This window comes from Mytilus californianus, unplaced genomic scaffold, assembly GCF_021869535.1.
Source record: "Mytilus californianus isolate M0D057914Y unplaced genomic scaffold, xbMytCali1.0.p SCAF_1, whole genome shotgun sequence".
Lineage (NCBI taxonomy): Eukaryota > Metazoa > Mollusca > Bivalvia > Mytilida > Mytilidae > Mytilus > Mytilus californianus.
Window position 1 is genome coordinate 50,675,274 of NW_026262581.1, and position 17,628 is coordinate 50,692,901.

The 17,628-nt window shown below is 32.3% G+C and overlaps 2 protein-coding genes and 1 long non-coding RNA gene across 3 annotated transcripts; all 3 read right to left on the reverse strand.

Annotated features, from left to right (window-relative positions):
- Positions 1 to 905: 905 nt before the first annotated feature.
- LOC127720930 (uncharacterized) lies at positions 906 to 9,131 on the reverse strand. Its single transcript, XR_007990993.1, has 2 exons — positions 9,052 to 9,131; positions 906 to 1,197 (listed from the first exon to the last, which is right to left on the reverse strand). It is a non-coding gene; the product is annotated as an uncharacterized LOC127720930 (long non-coding RNA).
- On the reverse strand, positions 1,647 to 3,819 carry LOC127720725 (uncharacterized). The gene has a single exon (XM_052227498.1). The coding sequence runs from the start codon at positions 3,578 to 3,580 to the stop codon at positions 2,084 to 2,086; it is 1,497 nt and encodes a 498-aa protein (XP_052083458.1). The 5' UTR covers positions 3,581 to 3,819; the 3' UTR covers positions 1,647 to 2,083.
- A 265-nt stretch (positions 9,132 to 9,396) lies between the features above and the next one.
- Positions 9,397 to 11,447, reverse strand: LOC127720722 (uncharacterized). The gene has a single exon (XM_052227496.1). It carries the CDS (start codon positions 11,130 to 11,132, stop codon positions 9,636 to 9,638), a length of 1,497 nt encoding a protein of 498 aa, XP_052083456.1. The 5' UTR covers positions 11,133 to 11,447; the 3' UTR covers positions 9,397 to 9,635.
- Between the last annotated feature and the right edge of the window lie 6,181 nt (positions 11,448 to 17,628).

Here is a 17,628-nt window from a genome sequence, read left to right on the forward strand (position 1 = left end):
TTTAAAGTCTTTTTGGTCATATAGTTCATCAAATATTCACATATTTATTCAAACATCATTGGTTTCAATCTATATTCATCGTCAACGGCACAAATCCATGTTTTATCTCAAAGACAAGTATGTTATTGTCCATGCAGACAGCAGTGTCGCTTTGGTGTGTAAATCATAATATTCAAACTGTTTGATTGATGGGAGAACGTTCATGGCAAATCAAACTGTTGATAAGGCAATAATGTAATGAATTCAGTTTATAACCTAACATTATACTCCTTCAACAGTAACTTTAAAGACTAAATTCTAGACAATAATAGACCTGACGCGGTACACAGAAATGTCAACCAAAGAAAACAATGCAGGATGTTTCTGACTCGACTGGATACCCAAATAGCATATTTTGTTGGGATTAATGTACGTTGATAAATCAGTTTTCTGAGTAGTGTTGTGTGTTTGTCTTAATTGTTTTTTTGTCGCTGATCATGTAGACATGTATTGTTTATGATTGCATCTTTGGTATCTTCTTTTAACTATCAATTCAATAACAGACAGCTTTTACCTTGTATCTGAATTGTTTTGCATGGATTAATTCATCATATTGACAACGTTGTTTTTACTTACCCATGGTATCTTAACTTCTAAATATAAATACTGTGACTGACTTTTACATCTATGTAAGTCAATGATAGCATTTATGAAATGCACTATATGCAGTCGTCACACTTAGATTGCTTTACCCGTAATACTTTGAAGTAAGACGTCTAATTGAACTGAACTAGAAATCTTTGAATTTTTAATTTAGTTATATTGAATTTATCTTTACAGAATCAGACTTACTCGTAGGTTTGAATTTAATATAAACGGGTATTTTTTAGAACCCAATATCTTCTGATTAATTTAAAGCGAATAACTCTTGTATATTACAATTTTATTCTTAGCACAATAATATAAGCACTGGAAATCTATAAATTGAAACTGGCATTTAAAAGAGAGGCGAAAGATACCAAAGAGATATTCAAACTCATAAGTAGAAAACAAACTTACAATGCCATGGCAAAAAAAGATAAACGACAAAAAGACAAACAACAATACACAAAACACAACATAGGAAACCAAAAACTGAACAACACGAACCTCGCCAAAATCCGGGGTACATTCCAGGTGCTTTGGAAGAATAAGCAATTTCTGCTCCACATATGGTACCTGTTGTGTATTTAATCATTCCAATCAGACACATTGGCTACTGGACGAGGTTGTCTTTGAGAACTGATAGTCTCATTGCAAAAGTATCGAATTAGTTGTAATTACAAATTTTGTGCAACACGTTTTCTGAAATAATCTTCATTAGGTACAAAATTTTCACTTATGATCAAAAGTTTGGAACGCCAAAATTATATAGAGCATAAAATCAAAAGGAACTAAGTAGACAGCTAGTCATCTTCGGTCAACTATTAGTCGGGGGGGGGGGGGGACTGCAAACTTGGTTTTTAAGACAATTATGTATTCTATGGGCTGGAATTTAAAACCAAATTCATAATTTAAATCTTGCCAGTAACGAACACTGGCTACGTAAAAGTCCTCCGAAATTTATGATACAATATAAATTGCTTTTTTCAAATGTTCTCGTTTCTTCATCGTCTGTACATATAGTCTATTAAAAAATTTAATCAATATGTATCTTAGAAAAAATATAAAAAAAAATTACTGCATTAACAAATCCAAAAGCAGGTACAAATTATGGTATTTTAAAACAAAAACTGAGGGTTAAACAATTTATCATCTATATATATTGTAAAATAAATTTATTCCAGCCGGAATTTCACTCCTCTATGTGCACTTAAAACTTTGTTTCATTCTTGTCAATTTATTTTGTTTGACACAATATATCTTTTTATACGCACCTAATCTGTTGAAGTTTTTTCAATATTAAGTGCTTGATATTTTTTGTTGGTTTGTCAACACTGTAGATAACCGATATACAAATATATTGATCGCATGTGTGTTTCTGAACTTTAACGTCTGGACAGTTATATAAATCTTGATAATACAAAAAGGGTTTAACTTAGTATATAGTTGCAAGCATGCGATTTCAAATGCCTCTAAATTTTAAGATATGAAATTTTGCATTTTTGGGTTCTGTGGCAGCAGTCGAGCATCCTATCCATAACAGTTCTGTACTATCTATAGTCAAACTGCAAGGCCAACGAATTCCAAGTGAAGTTTCAAGATTTTGGCAATGTATAAATGCACCAAACTCTGACAGAATATGAAGAGTGTTTGTTTTCTTTTCACAAACTATTATATTTCCAGTTCTCGTACAAATGATGCCATCCGGATTAAAAGGAAACTTTCTAGAATTTACACTTTTATGGCCTAAATATTCCCATTTTATCATCTCTGCTAATTCACGAACTGCAATAACTCTTCCTTCTGTCATACTAACAGAGTCTACTACACATATATCGCCATTATTGTTCGTAGTTATTTGAAGAGGAACAGAAAAAAGACGATTTCCAAATGGATCAAACTCAAGAGTTTTCGTAAGTTTCTTCTCATTATTAACAATTAAAACTTGTCGCGAACTGTGATCTGTTATAGGAAATGCTGTTCCACTTTCTCGAACGCCTATCAGCACATTTCCCGACTTTGTGATATGCAGTCCTCTCAGTATAAGCGGTGAACAACTATAAAACATTTCGAACTTGCCTGAAGATGTAAATCGTTTAATGCAACCTTCCATTGTAAATGCAGCAAATAATTCCCCCGACGGAGAAACGTCTATATCAGATAAAACGACATCGTGTTCATCTATTTTTGTAATGTCTTGTCCAATCTCTATTTTTTGTAATATCTTAGATTGTGTATTCGAAATGTTATCAACAAACCATGCTATATTTGGGGTTACAGTCACAATTGTAATAATAGATGACAAATCAGTAGAATGAGACTGCAGAAGACTGAAGCGCACATCAGGTTTCTTTGACGAAGTAAAGCCGACTAAATTGTTTATACTTTGTGTTGTAATATTCCCTTCCTTATAATCTATCATCATTTCCTTATGCACTACGTACTTTGGGTGATATTTGTTAATTGACTCAAATTCATTCACAGTTTCAATAACATCATTCAGATTATTTTCAATTAAAATTTTATTTTCTATTCTGTCTTTAAATAATTTTAGTTTATTTCGTTTCTCATAATAATAAACTCTTTCTTTTGTAATCAAATCTACCACACGGTTTCTTTCATTCGTTAAATTAGTTCGCAACTTATTTGTTTCTTCTTCGATGAAAGTTTTGAGTTTTTCTCCCTGTCTAGAAATTCGTTTCATTAAAACCTCATATTCCTTTTGCACTTCCATTATATTCCTGTCCAATGCATTTTCATGCTCTATGTAGGCAAACATGATGTTATTTTTAATATCCGATGCAACACATGATAACAAACCTAAATTTTCTCTAAGAGTGTTCTCCAGATTGTCAAACGTATGCATTGAATGTGTGACTACAATACACTCTGGACATACAAGACGTTTGCATGTTCTACAGTACAAGCAATATAACTGTTTCCTATGGTTTTCACACATTTTGTCAGAAAACGTAGATACAAATGTTCAAATCCTTGTTTATATCTCTAAATTTAGGTTACTGATAACGCAATAATTTATGATAAATCCGTAATCTCACTTGGTATTTTGTACAGAAAAGCACACATTAATCGTCTAACAGATTCACCTAGTTAACATTTAAAAGGTGATTCATGTATTCCTTTGATCAGTAAAATCACCAAAACGTTTTAACAGCAGTTAGTAAACAATTTACGGACGTCGTTAGTTGTTTCTACCATTCAACCAGAAGTCAAAGTACATTTACCTTTATTAACTTCACCTGTACAGTGTGCACACGTGACACAAAGCTTATTGATCGATTTACAATTCTCTGTATGCACCAATTGTTTGCTATCAATAGATAACCATAACACAGTAATTTCTATTTATATCAAAGTATATTTCATTTATTGATAAGTTCAAGTGCTTTTTAACGGGCCACATGCTTTATTTTAAAGCATTCGAAAAGAAAAAAATATTTCTTCCAGTTTTCAAACAATGCCTGATGCAAAAAGCTGAACTAAACTTAATCATTTCGAGGGGGCGTAGGGGTTCGTATGCGCAGAAAAGTCATATAACAGGAACATATATATTGATTATTGTTAGATATACTGTTCCCAGCATATACTCAGTTTGTATATTGTGGCCGTTATCTGGTAGAAGCAGAAGCACACGACAAGTCATGTGCACAAAATGAAAACTTGAAATCTTTACAGAAAATGAAAAATATCTATTCAAATATATATGATATGGATAACTTTGATAAATTGGTTTTATGTGTCTCATGTCCGTCAGTTATGCAGTATGCTGCTTCATTTGTTAAAAAGTCGTGGTCACTGAGGAGAGTGGACTCAACAACTGCATGCTATGCGCATATGTTTATCATGTCTTGCAGTTTTATTCCTCTTCTAATGTATTATGTACTGTGTCATTTTGTTAACCCCCGTTTTAAGGCGGGGTTCATGTTGCTCAGTCTTTAGTTTTTTATGTTGCGTTATGTGTACAGTTGTTTGTCTTTGTTTTCCATGGCGTTGTCAGTTTATTTTCGACTTATGAGTTTGAATGACCATTTGGTATCTTTCGCCTCTCTTTTTCGTATATGCCATCAACCCCATTTAGGTATTAATTTGAATAAAGTGATTATAACAATATCGACTCAAATTTGATCACCGTTGATCAACAATAATTAAAGGAAATTCGACAACTTTTGTCTGCTGGTTATCGTTACGTTTTACACAATTAAAGATATATTATTTATTAACCAATTTTAATCTGATTATATTTTTCTGATTTATATTATTCTAATTTATAAGATTAATTTTGTATTTCAAGTTTGCTGGAAAATCTTTTTACACTGAATCCTCTCGTAGTAACGAAAATGTTTTGTTCTTAACCTGTGAGGAATCAAGGCAACGGTAATTTACCGATATTCGAAACAATAATACACGACACTTTTATATTACATTGCATATTTTCATAAGTAACTCAAAACTATTGGAAAGTTACATCGGGAATTCAGTCACTAGCTATCTTTTAAATAAGTGGGTCAATCGACCTTCATTCTTCATCTTTCTTAAAAGACCCAAATGGTATTTTGGAATTTGCAATTTGGCCTTTCAACAAATAGTATGTTGAAATTACTCTTTAACGTGCAGGGAGTGCTCTCTCTTTCCGAGGCATAGAATTTTGCATTGCCATTTTGATGGGACGAATTTATACATCTAGCACAATCAAACAGGTGCCCCACTTTGATAAGTGTTTTACTGTCGATCAGAATAAGACCAAGGTTACCAAATTTCTATACCCAAGCAGTTACCCTTGGTGTAATACTTTTAAAGAGTAATTTCGGAACAATAGCAAAAACAATAGATCAGTTTTGTGTTTCTTTTTATTTTCAACTAAAGATGATGAGTGGATGTTTTACACTCTACTGGATGCTCAAAATATATAACTTTTTATACAAAGTTTTATTGCTGACTATGTAGCCGAATACTCGAACAAACCGCTTCCAAAGTGCTTAGCATTTATTCTGTCAGTTATCAAAAGCGGAATGCATCAGATGTGGGTAATAAAAAATATCCACAGATCTCTTCGATTACACACTATATAAGTCTCTTCGTACAACAGAAGAAGAAAAACTTTTGTTTTCTCTTCTCTTAACATAAGTATTTCTCATTTTGAACTTATAGAGACTATGAAAAAAAGAATAGCTAACATAGGAACATTATCTTGATATAGGAAAAAATACTTCATTCATTGTAAAAACCTCTGATTCAAGCAGAAAGTTCTACGAAAATGACAAAATCAAGATGTTTGATTTTAACTGAAAATAGATTTTGTACGTTTAGGGACGTGATCCAATAGACTTGAGGATTCCTGACCAGTGGTTCTCCTTTTGTTACTCCTTTATCTTTTATACGGGTTTACAAGAAGAACGAAAAAGCTAGCATCATCCGATTATTAACATTCTTCTATAAAGATACTATAAGTTCACTGACTAATTTTAAGTTTTGCGTCTTTGTTGATGGCAAATACCCAATTCAGATTTAGATTTAAAAAATATACCACATTTATTGACTCCAAATTAATAATATTTTTTTAAAGTCCTGCGTTTCTTGTCAGTCATGCCTTGATGGCAGGTTGCTGCTTACATGGAAGGTATTACATTAATAGTTTTTAATTGTAAAATGAGATACTTTCGAGAGGCCAACATAAAACTGATGAATCGTTATGAAATATATGTTTCACAGATGATCACATATGGCGTCGACCTGTCGATGCAACAATAATCAAGTCGTTTATAACATCATCAAATGCAATTATCAACTGGATATTTAGCTCACTTTACAATATTATTAAGATATTCCCCATTAACTAAAAGCAAAATAATTGTTTACTGATTATTGGGCGGCTCACATAATGGAATTTGTGGCACATATATTTTCTTAGGAAACCCATAAAAATCCCATTTTCAGCTTCTTTTTTATATCAATTTTAACCAAACTTGACAGGAATTGGTTGACGGTCGGATATTTTGTTCTGAAGAAAAACCTAAACAGAAGAGAGAATCTTATATTCTCAGAAACCTTTTTCATCTCCTCTAATTTTGAGAGTAACGCTTAAGAGTTTTTTTAAACATCTGAACTCAAATGGATTTTCATTAAAAGTTTCGATGACTTCGCAGACATACACCAGGTTAGGTTGTATAGGGGAAACCCTGATAATATTTCTTTTAATAAATATTCAAAGAATTGTTTTCCATTGTTTATGCATACTTAGCAGCTTAAGCACTAAACTCTTTTTTTTTTTTTGAAACATCTAACATAAATATGAGTCAAATTATAAATAGCAGGTGGTCGATACAGACTCCTTTGCGCCTCTAATAACATCCCCATTAGAGAGATATCCCCAGTATCAGGAACTGCATGTCTTCCGTTACATTCGGTGTTGAATTGGTCGGTGCAGTCTTGAAGTTTGATATTAATTTCACCCGCCCTATATCGTTCCCTTTTTTACATTTAACAAGGCTTCTATTGTTCATCGAAGTTCGATACAAATTAAGCTGCTTTATAATTATGAATTTAAGTTACAAATTATAAAGATGTACTTAAATTGAAAGCATATAATAACTAAGTTGTTGGCAGTAAACACAACAACAAGGGAAGGGAATTATTTATTACCAATTTCAAAATGTTAGTTACATTTATGGAAGAATAGTAACCATTACAACAAATAACGACCACATAAAATAAGAATGAAATTTTTTTTAAATAATCATATTCTTTATGCAATTTAAGGTGACATAGTTTTACATTATCCTTTTTTATCCATTATCCATTCGTTTGATGTGTTTGAACTTTTGATTTTGCCATTTTATAAGGGACTTTCCGATTTCAGTTTTCCTTGGAGTTCGGTATTTTTGTTATTTTACTTTTTATATCAAATGAAAATTTAAACAAATCGACTTCAGTGCAAAAAACATAAAGCACTTCATTTTCAAATGACAGATACTATGGGACATGGATTTTAATCGTCAAGGCAACAATTAATGTTAACATGACTTCGCAGGATTGATGGATAAACAATCCTTCAAACGCATCATTTTCTTATAGAAATGTTTGTTCAGAAAACAAAATTCTCCTTGTGAGCTTTTCTTTCTTTTTAAAAGACATTTGGCTAAATCGATCTTTTTATTTGACAAATTTTATTTTATTTAAGTAGCAAAGTTTCCAACTCCGTATAGCAACGTTGGTCTTATTCTTTTAATGTCATTTTGGTCATATAGTTCATCAAATATTCACGTATCTATACAAACATCATTGGTTTCAATCTATATTCATCGTCAACGGCACAAATCCATGTTTTATCTCAAAGACAAGTATGTTATTGTCCGTGCAGACAGCAGTGTCCCTTGGGTGTGTAAATCATAGTATTAAAACTGTTTGATTGATGGGAGAACGTTCATGGCAAATCAAACTGTTGATAAGGCAATAATGTAATGAATTCAGTTTAAAACCTAGCATTATACTCCTTCAACAGTAACTTTAAAGACTAAATTCTTGACAATAGACCTGAAGCGGTACACAGAAATGTCAACCAAAGAAAACAATGCAGGATGTTTCTGACTCGACTGGATACCCAAATAACAAATTTTGTTGGGATTAATGTACATTGATAAATCAGTTTTCTGAGTAGTGTTGTGTATTTGTCTTAACTGTTTTTTTTGTCGCTGATCATGTAGACATGTATTGTTTAGGATTGCATCTTTGTTATCTTCTTTTAACTGTCAATTCAATAACAGACAGCTTTTACCTTGTATCTGAATCGTTTTGCATGGATTAATTCATCATATTGACAACGTTGTTTTTACTTACTCATGGTATTTTAACCTCTAAATATAAATACTGACTTTTACATCTATTTAAGTCAATGATAACATTTATTAAATGCACTATATGCAGTCGTCACACTTAGATTGCTTTACCTGTAATACTTTGAAGTAAGACGTCTAATTGAACCGAACTAAAAATCTTTGAATTTTTAATTTAGTTATATTGAATTTTCTTTACAGAAGCAGACTTACTCATAAGTTTGAATTTAATATAAACGGGTACTTTTTTAGAACTCAATATCTTCTGATTAATTTAAAGCGAATAACTCTTGTATATTACAATTTTAGTTTTAGCACAATAATAAAAGCACTGGAAATCTATAAATTGAAAATAGCATTTAAAAGAGAGGCGAACGATACCAAAGAGATATTCAAACTCATAAGTAGAAATCAAACTTACAAAGCCATAGCAAAAAAAGATAAACGACAAAAAGACAAGCAACAATACACAAAACACAACATAGGAAACCAAAAACTGAACAACACGAACCTCGCCAAAATCCGGGGTACATTCCAGGTGCTCTGGAAGAATAAGCCATTTCTGCTCTACATATGGTACCCGTTGTGTATTAAATCATTCCAATCACATTGGTTACTGGACGAGGTTGTCCTCGAGAACTGATAGTCTCATTGCAAATGTATCGATTCAGTTGTAATAACAAATTTTTTGCAATACGTTTTCTGAAATAATCTTCATTAGGTACAAAATTTTCACTTATGATAAAAGTTTGGAACGCCAAAATTATATAGAGCATAAAATCAAAAGGAGACAGCCAGTCATCTTCGGTCAACTATTAGTCGGGGGGGGGGGGGGGGGGGGGGGGTATCTGCAAACTTGGTTTGATATATATAACATAAATTGATTTTTTCAAATGTTCTGGTTTCTTTATCTTTTGTACATATAGTCGATTAAAAATTTTAATCAATCTGTATCTTAGAAAAAATATATAAAACAAATTTACTGCATTAACAAATCCAAAAGCAGTTACAAATTATGAAATATTAAAACAAAAACTGAGGGTTAAACAATATACAAATATATTGTTCGCATGTGTGTTTCTGAACTGTTACGTCTGGACAGTTATATAAATCTTGATACTACAAAAAGGGCTTAACTTAGTATATAGTTGAAAGCATGCTATTTCAAATGCCTCTAAATTTTAAGATATGGAATTTTGCATTTCTGGGTTCTATGGCAGCAGTCGAGCATCCTATCCATAACAGTTCTGTACTATCTATAGTCAAACTGCAAGGCCAACGAATTCCAAGTGAAGTTTCAAGATTTTGGCAATGTATAAATGCACCAAACTCTGACAGAATATGAAGAGTGTTTGTTTTCTTTTCACAAACTATTATATTTCCAGTTCTCGTACAAACAATGCCATCCGGATTAAAAGGAAACTTTCTAGAATTTACACTTTTATGGCCTAAATATTCCCATTTTATCATCTCTGCTAATTCACGAACTGCAATAACTCTTCCTTCTGTCATACTAACAGAGTCTACTACACATATATCGCCATTATTGTTCGTAGTTATTTGAAGAGGAACAGAAAAAAGACGATTTCCAAATGGATCAAACTCAAGGGTTTTCGTAAGTTTCTTCTCATTATTAACAATTAAAACTTGTCGCAAACTGTGATCTGTTATAGGAAATGCTGTTCCACTTTCTCGAACGCCTATCAGCACATTTCCCGACTTTGTGATATGCAGTCCTCTCAGTATAAGCGGTGAACAACTATAAAACCTTTCGAACTTGCCTGAAGATGTAAATCGTTTAATGCAACCTTCCATTGTAAATGCAGCAAATAATTCCCCCGACGGAGAAACGTCTACATCAGATAAGACGGCATCGTGTTCATCTATTTTTGTAATGTCTTGTCCAATCTCTATTTTTTGTAATATCTTAGATTGTGTATTCGAAATGTTACCAACAAACCATGCTATAGTTGGGTTTACAGTCACAATTGTAATAATAGATGATAAATCAGTACGATGAGACTGCAGAAGACTGAAGCGCACATCAGGTTTCTTCGACGAAGTAAAGCCGACTAAATTGTTTATACTTTGTTTTGTAATATTCCCTTCCTTATAATCTATCATCATTTCCTTATGCACTACGTACTTTGGGTGATATCTGTTAATTGACTCAAATACATTCACAGTTTCAATAACATCATTCAGATCATTTTCAATTAAAATTTTATTTTCTATTCTGTCTTTAAATAATTTTAGTTTATTTCTTTTCTCATAATAATAAACTCTTTCTTTTGTAATCAAATCTACCACACGATTTCTTTCATTCGTTAAATTAGTTCGCAACTTATTTGTTTCTTCTTCAATGAAAGTTTTGAATTTTTCTTCCTGTCTAGAAATTCGTTTCATTAAAACCTCATATTCCTTTTGCACTTCCATTATATTTCTGTCCAATGCATTTTCATGCTCTATGTAGGCAAACATGATGTTATTTTGTATATGCGATGCAACACATGATAACAAACCTAAATGTTCTCTAAGAGTGTTCTCCAGATTGTCAAACGTATGCATTGAATGTGTGACTACAATACACTCTGGACATACAAGACGTTTGCATGTTCTACAGTACAAGCAATATAACTGTTTCCTATGGTTTTCACACATTTTGTCAGAAAACGTAGATACAAATTTTCAAATCCTGGTTTATATCTCTAAATTTAGATTACTGACGCAATAATTTATGTTAAATCTGTAATCTCACTTGGTATTTTGTACAGAAAAGCAAACATTAATCGTCTAACAGATTCACCTAGTTAACATTTAAAAGGTGATTCATGTATTCCTTTGATCAGTAAAATCACCAAAACGTTTTAACAGCAATTAGTAAACAATTTACGGACGTCGTTAGTTGTTTCTACCATTCACGCAGAAGCCAAAGTACATTTACCTTTATTAACTTCACCTGTATAGTGTGCACACGTTACACACAGATTATTGATCGATTTAAAAAACTATATATGCACCAGGTGTTTGCTATCAATAGATAACCATAAAACAGTAATTTTCTATTTATATAAAAGTATATTTCATTTATTGATAAGTTCAAGTGCTTTTTAACGGGCCACATGCTTTATTTTAATGCAATCGAAAAGAAAACAATATTTTTTCCAGTTTTCAAACAAAGCCCCGATGCAAAAAGCTGAACTAGACTTAAACTTTTCGAGGGGGCGTAGGGGTTCGTATGCGCAGAAAAGTCATGACATATAACAGGAACTTATATATTGATTATTGTTAGATATACTGTGACGGCATGGCTTAGTGGTAATTTAAACCACGTTTTTAGTCTTCATTACGTTCGTTTGACTTCGCAATAAAGATACCAAATTGAAACAAGTTAACCAAAGAAGATGGGCATGACTAAAAGAAGTTTCCATATTTTATTGATGCTTCAAGAGTACATGTTAATAATTAGATAAGGGAGCAACCGTTTGAGTTATATTCTGTACTAAACATTTATATTATAATAGCTACTGCATATAGAGAAATATGGGAGAAATCTCCACTTGGCTCAACTGGCTTTCATACTGTCACTATACTAGTATTATATTATTTCTGACAGTCTATATATCATACATGTAGTACACATACGTGTAATCAGCCATAGGTCAGTTCAATCACAACGTGTAATCAGCCATAGGTCAATTCACTGACCGGCATAAATTATAGCTCATTGATAAATTGGTTTTATGTGTCTCATGTCCGTCAGTTATGCAGTATGCTGCTCCATTTGTTAAAAAGTCGTGGTCACTGAGGAGAGTCGACTCAACAACTGCATGCTATGCGCATATGTTAATCATGTCTTGTAGTTTTATTCTTCCTCTAATTTATTATGTACTATGTTATTTTGTTAACCCCCGTTTTTTGGCGGGGTTCATGTTGCTCAGTTTTTAGTTTTCTATGTTGCGTTTTATGTACAGTTGTCTGTCTTTTTTTCCATGGCGTTGTCAGTTTATTTTCGACTCAAATTTGATCACCGTTGATCAACAATATTTTAATGGAAATTCGACAACTCTTGTCTGCTGGTTATCGTTATGTTTTACTTAATTAAAGATATATTACTTATTAACAAATTTTAATCTGATTATATTTTTCTGATTTATATTATTCTAATTTATAAGATTAATTTTGTATTTCAAGTTTGCTGCAAAATCTTTTTACATTGAATCCTCTCGTAGTAACGAAAATGTTTTGTTCTTAGCCTGTGAGGAATCTAGGCAACGGTAGTTTACCAATATTCGAAACAATAATACACGACACTTTTATATTACATTGCATATTTTCATAAGTAACTCAAAACTATTGGAAAGTTACATCGGGAATTCAGTCACTAGCTATCTTTTAAATAAGTGGGTCAATCGACCTACATGCTTCATCTTTCTTAAAGACCCAAATGGTATTTTGGAAATTGCAATTTGGCCTTTCAACAAATAGTATGTTGAAATTACTCTTTAACGTGCAGGGAGCGCTCTCTCTTTCCGATGCATAGAATTTTGCATTGCCATTCTGATGGGGCGAATTTATACATCTAGCACAACCAAACTTTTTGATAAAAGATGGACGAAAGATACCAGAGGGACAGTCACACTTATAGATCGAAAACAAACTGACAACGCCATGGCCAAAAATAAAAAGACAAACAGACAAATAATAGTACAGATGACACAACATAGAAAACTAGAGACTAAGCAACACGAACCCCGACAAAAACTGGGGGTGATCTCAGGTGCTCCGGAAGGGTAAGCAGATCCTGCTATATATGTGGCACCCGTCGTGTTGCTTATGTTATTACAAATCCGGTAAATAGTCTAATTCGGTAGGTCACATTCGTGAAAAGGGACGGATATTGTAGTTACGACATAAGGAACATAGCCGATATCATCTGTGAAACGGTTATTCCATAACGGTCAACCAACTCGTGATGGCGTCCGTAAAATTTACGACGGGATGATTTGGAACTCTTGGTTTAATAGCTTTCTTGTGAGCAGCAATCCTCTATCAAGGAAATCATGATAGGAAATACAAGCCCGGGAATATCGTGTCAATTGGGAGATATATACTCCGTATGCAGTCGCTGCTTGAATGTTGCATCATTGCTACATAGAAATGGAAAGTTCACAATTGGGAAGCTGAAATCATCTCATTTGTCGTAAAGTTTTGTTTTCAACCGACTCTCATTGTCAATTTCTAGATGTAAGTCAAGATATGAGGCAGACTTAACTGTATCTGTAGTATCCTTTATCTCTAGTTCAATGTGATATATTCGTTCAATAAAGACACCAAATTTTTTATTATTTAGTGAGAGAACATCATCTATATAGAGGAACGTAAAGTTAAATGATATTGCTAACTTCTTATCTTTCTTCCTAAGAAGTTCCCATATGACGTCAGCCTCATAATAATAAAGAAACAAGTCGGCAAGAAGAGGGGAACAATTGGTTTCTATTAAGTGTTTTACTGTCGATCAGAATAAGACCAAGGTTACCAAATTTCTATACCCAAGCAATTACCCTTGGTGTAATACTTTTTAAAGAGTAATTTCGGAACAATAGTAAAAATAATAGGTCAGTTTTGTGTATCTTTTTATTTTCAACTAAAGATGAGGAGTGGATGTTTTACACTCTACTGGATGCTCAAAATATATAACTTTTTATACAAAGTTTTATTGCTGACTATGTAGCCGAATACTTGAACAAACCGCTTCCAAAGTGCTTAGCATTTATTCTGTCAGGTATCAAAAGCGGGCTTTATAATTACATTGAAATACGTCGTCTAGGTCCGGAATGCATCAGATGTGAACTTATAGACACCATGAAAAAAAGAATAGCCTACATAGGAACATAATCTTGATATAGGAAAAAATACTTCATTCATTGTAAAAACCTCTGATTCAAGCGGAAAGTTCTACGAAAATGACAAAATCAAGATGTTTGATTTTAACTGAAAATAGATTTTGTACGTTTAGGGACGTGATCCAATAGACTTGAGGATTCCTGACCCGTGGTTCTCCTTATGTTACTCCTTTATCTTTTATACGGTGTGTCAAGAAGAACGAAAAACCTAGCATCATCCTATTATTAACGTTCTTCTATAAAGATACTATAAGTTCACTGACTAATTTAAAGTTTTGCGTCTTTGTTGATGGCAAATACCCAATTCAGATTTAGATTAAAAAAAATATACCACATTTATTGACTCCAAATTAATAATATTTTTTTAAAGTCCTGCGTTTCTTGTCAGTCATGCCTTGATGGCAGGTTGCTGCTTACATGGGAGGTATTACATTAATAGTTTTTAATTGTAAAATGAGATACTTTCTAGAAGCCAACACAATATTGATGAATCGTTATGAAATATATGTTTCACAGATGATCACATATGGGTTCGACCTGTCGATGCAACAATAATTATGTCGTTTATTACATCATCAAATGCAATTATCCACTGGATATTTAGCTCACTTTACAATATTATTAAGATATTCCCCATTAACTAAAAGCAAAATAATTGTTTACTGATTATTGGGCGGCTCACATAATGGAATTTGTGGCACATATATTTTCTTAGGAAACCCATAAAAATCCCATTTTCAGCTTCTTTTTTTATATCAATTTTAACCAAATTTGACAGAAATTTGTTGATGGTCGGATATTTTGTTCTGAAGAAAAACCTAAACAGAAGAGAGTCTTATATTCTCAGAAACCTTTTTCATCTCCTCTAATTTTGATTTTGTGAGAGTAACGCTTAAGAGTTTTTTTCAATATCTGAACTCAAATGGATTTTCATTAATAGTGTCGATGACTTCGCAGACATACACCAGGTTAGGTTGTATAGGGGAAACCCTGATAATATTTCTTTTAATAAATATTCAAAAAATGTTTTCCATTGTTTATGCATACTTAGCAGCTTAAGCACTAAACTCTTTTTTTTAAAAACATCTAACATAAATATGAGTCAAATTATAAATAGCAGGTGGTCGATACAGACTCCTTTGTGCCTCTAATAACATCCCCATTAGAGAGATATCCCCAGTATCAGGAACTGCATACCTTCTGTGACATTCGGTATTGGTTTGGTCGGTGCAATCTTGAAGTTTGATATTAATTTCACCCGCTCTATATCGTTCCGTATTTTACATTTAACAAGGCTTTTATTGTTCATCGAAATTTCGATACAAATTAAGCTGCTTTATAATTATGAAGTTGAGTTACAAATTATAAAGATGTACATAAATTGAAAGCATATAATAACTGACTTGTTGACAGTAAGCAGAACAACTAGGGAATTATTTATTACTGATTTCAAAATGTTAGTTACATTTATGGAAGAAAAGTAACCACAACAACAAATAACGACCACATAAAATAAGAATGAGATATTTTTTAAATAATTATATTCCAGATGCAATTTAAAGGGAAACTCCGCAAAAAAATGAAAAATTGATATTTTATTCTTTAAGCATAAAAAACCACATGTTCATAAATAAAAAACTTTTATTCTCTATGTAAAGAGATCAAAATCGATTTTTGAAATTCACTATCAGTTCTCGACATATCGCCATCTTGTCGGCATGTTCGATCTAAAAAGTCACGTGATATCTATAAACCACAAAGAACAAAAAGAATCGGGGATTTACCGACCGTGCGTTAAAAACTCCCATCATCAATTGGGGATTACCGTAGACGGTTATTCAGTGTCAAAATGTCTTGCCAAGCGTACGGTTGTTCTGTCGGACAAGGTTATGACAAAAGTCTACATAGTCTTCCCAATCCCACAAAAAAAGACAGAATTGTATCAGACATGGTTGTACAACTTTAAACTAACAGCAAATAGTTGCATCTATAGCAAGCACAAGTTGGTGTGTGAAGACCATTTTGAACAATATTGTGACGAGGGAGATTCGATGGTAATTATCCTTTTTTAATAACAAAATAACCTAGCAGTTCTGATAGCTATAGTTATCAAATCCTCATATGATAAGATCTCGTTGAATAAAAAAAATATAGATTTGATGAGGAAGAACAGTTTCAATTATAAGAAAGACAAATGCAGTGTTCTTGTAACAATCACTGATTTACAGAAGATTCATTAGTATGCCTCTTGTATATAAAGTCAGAGACATATATACACATGGAGACATATATACACATGTGTATATATGTCTGTGATAAAGTGCATTGATTTGTATAAAGAATAGTTCCGTATTTAGACAAGATAATTTTTCAATTAATAAAGTTATACGATATAAAAAACTTTTTTTTATTATGATATTTAACGGCTATTGACAAGGAGCAATGTTAGGAAGAGGTTTTAGCTGGGACATAATATGTTGATATAGTATAATATTCCCAGGTTTAATATAGATATGTAAATATCGAAATATCGGACATCTCAATTTTTTTTATTAAAAGTGTTTTTTTTTTAACTTATCTTTAAATTATATCAAATTGATACGGAATCAATTCGGAACGGTCAATTATAAAGACACTTAGCTTTTTAGTTAAATGTGTGTGACTATCTGGTATGTTCGGTGAAAAATTTATAGTTTTTTTTTTCTTTTTAAATTTTATTTACGTTATCTTATTATATATATATATTTTGGCTTCCTCCCGAATTGATAATAGGTATGTCAGAATTATTGATAGATGTCGTGTCAGAGCGACACATTCAGTTAGGTATTCCAAGGACGTATATTAGATACACGACCCTGGGTATTCCAGTGACATCCTGTCAACTGAAAATTCGTATTACACAATTATATAATACAGGTTCATGCATGGCCTCTTTATTGAGGTACCCGGTGTGCACAGGTAACATTTATTTGTGTCTAACGTTGTTTATCTTGTGTGTGTTTGAAATTATAATTCCACCTTTTAATGAATGATGTTCTGATGATAATATTATCCACTATTTTTGCTGATAATAAGTTTAAAAAAATTATAAACATGACCTTTGAACATTTTGGTAAAATGAATATAGTTTTCTCATGATTCTGGACCATATTTTTGAGAAAAAAAAAAATCTTCACGCAAATTCAAGCTTTTGTCGATTGGCAAACATGCAGATATATAAAGTAATGCAGCACTTATAGTCACTATCAATA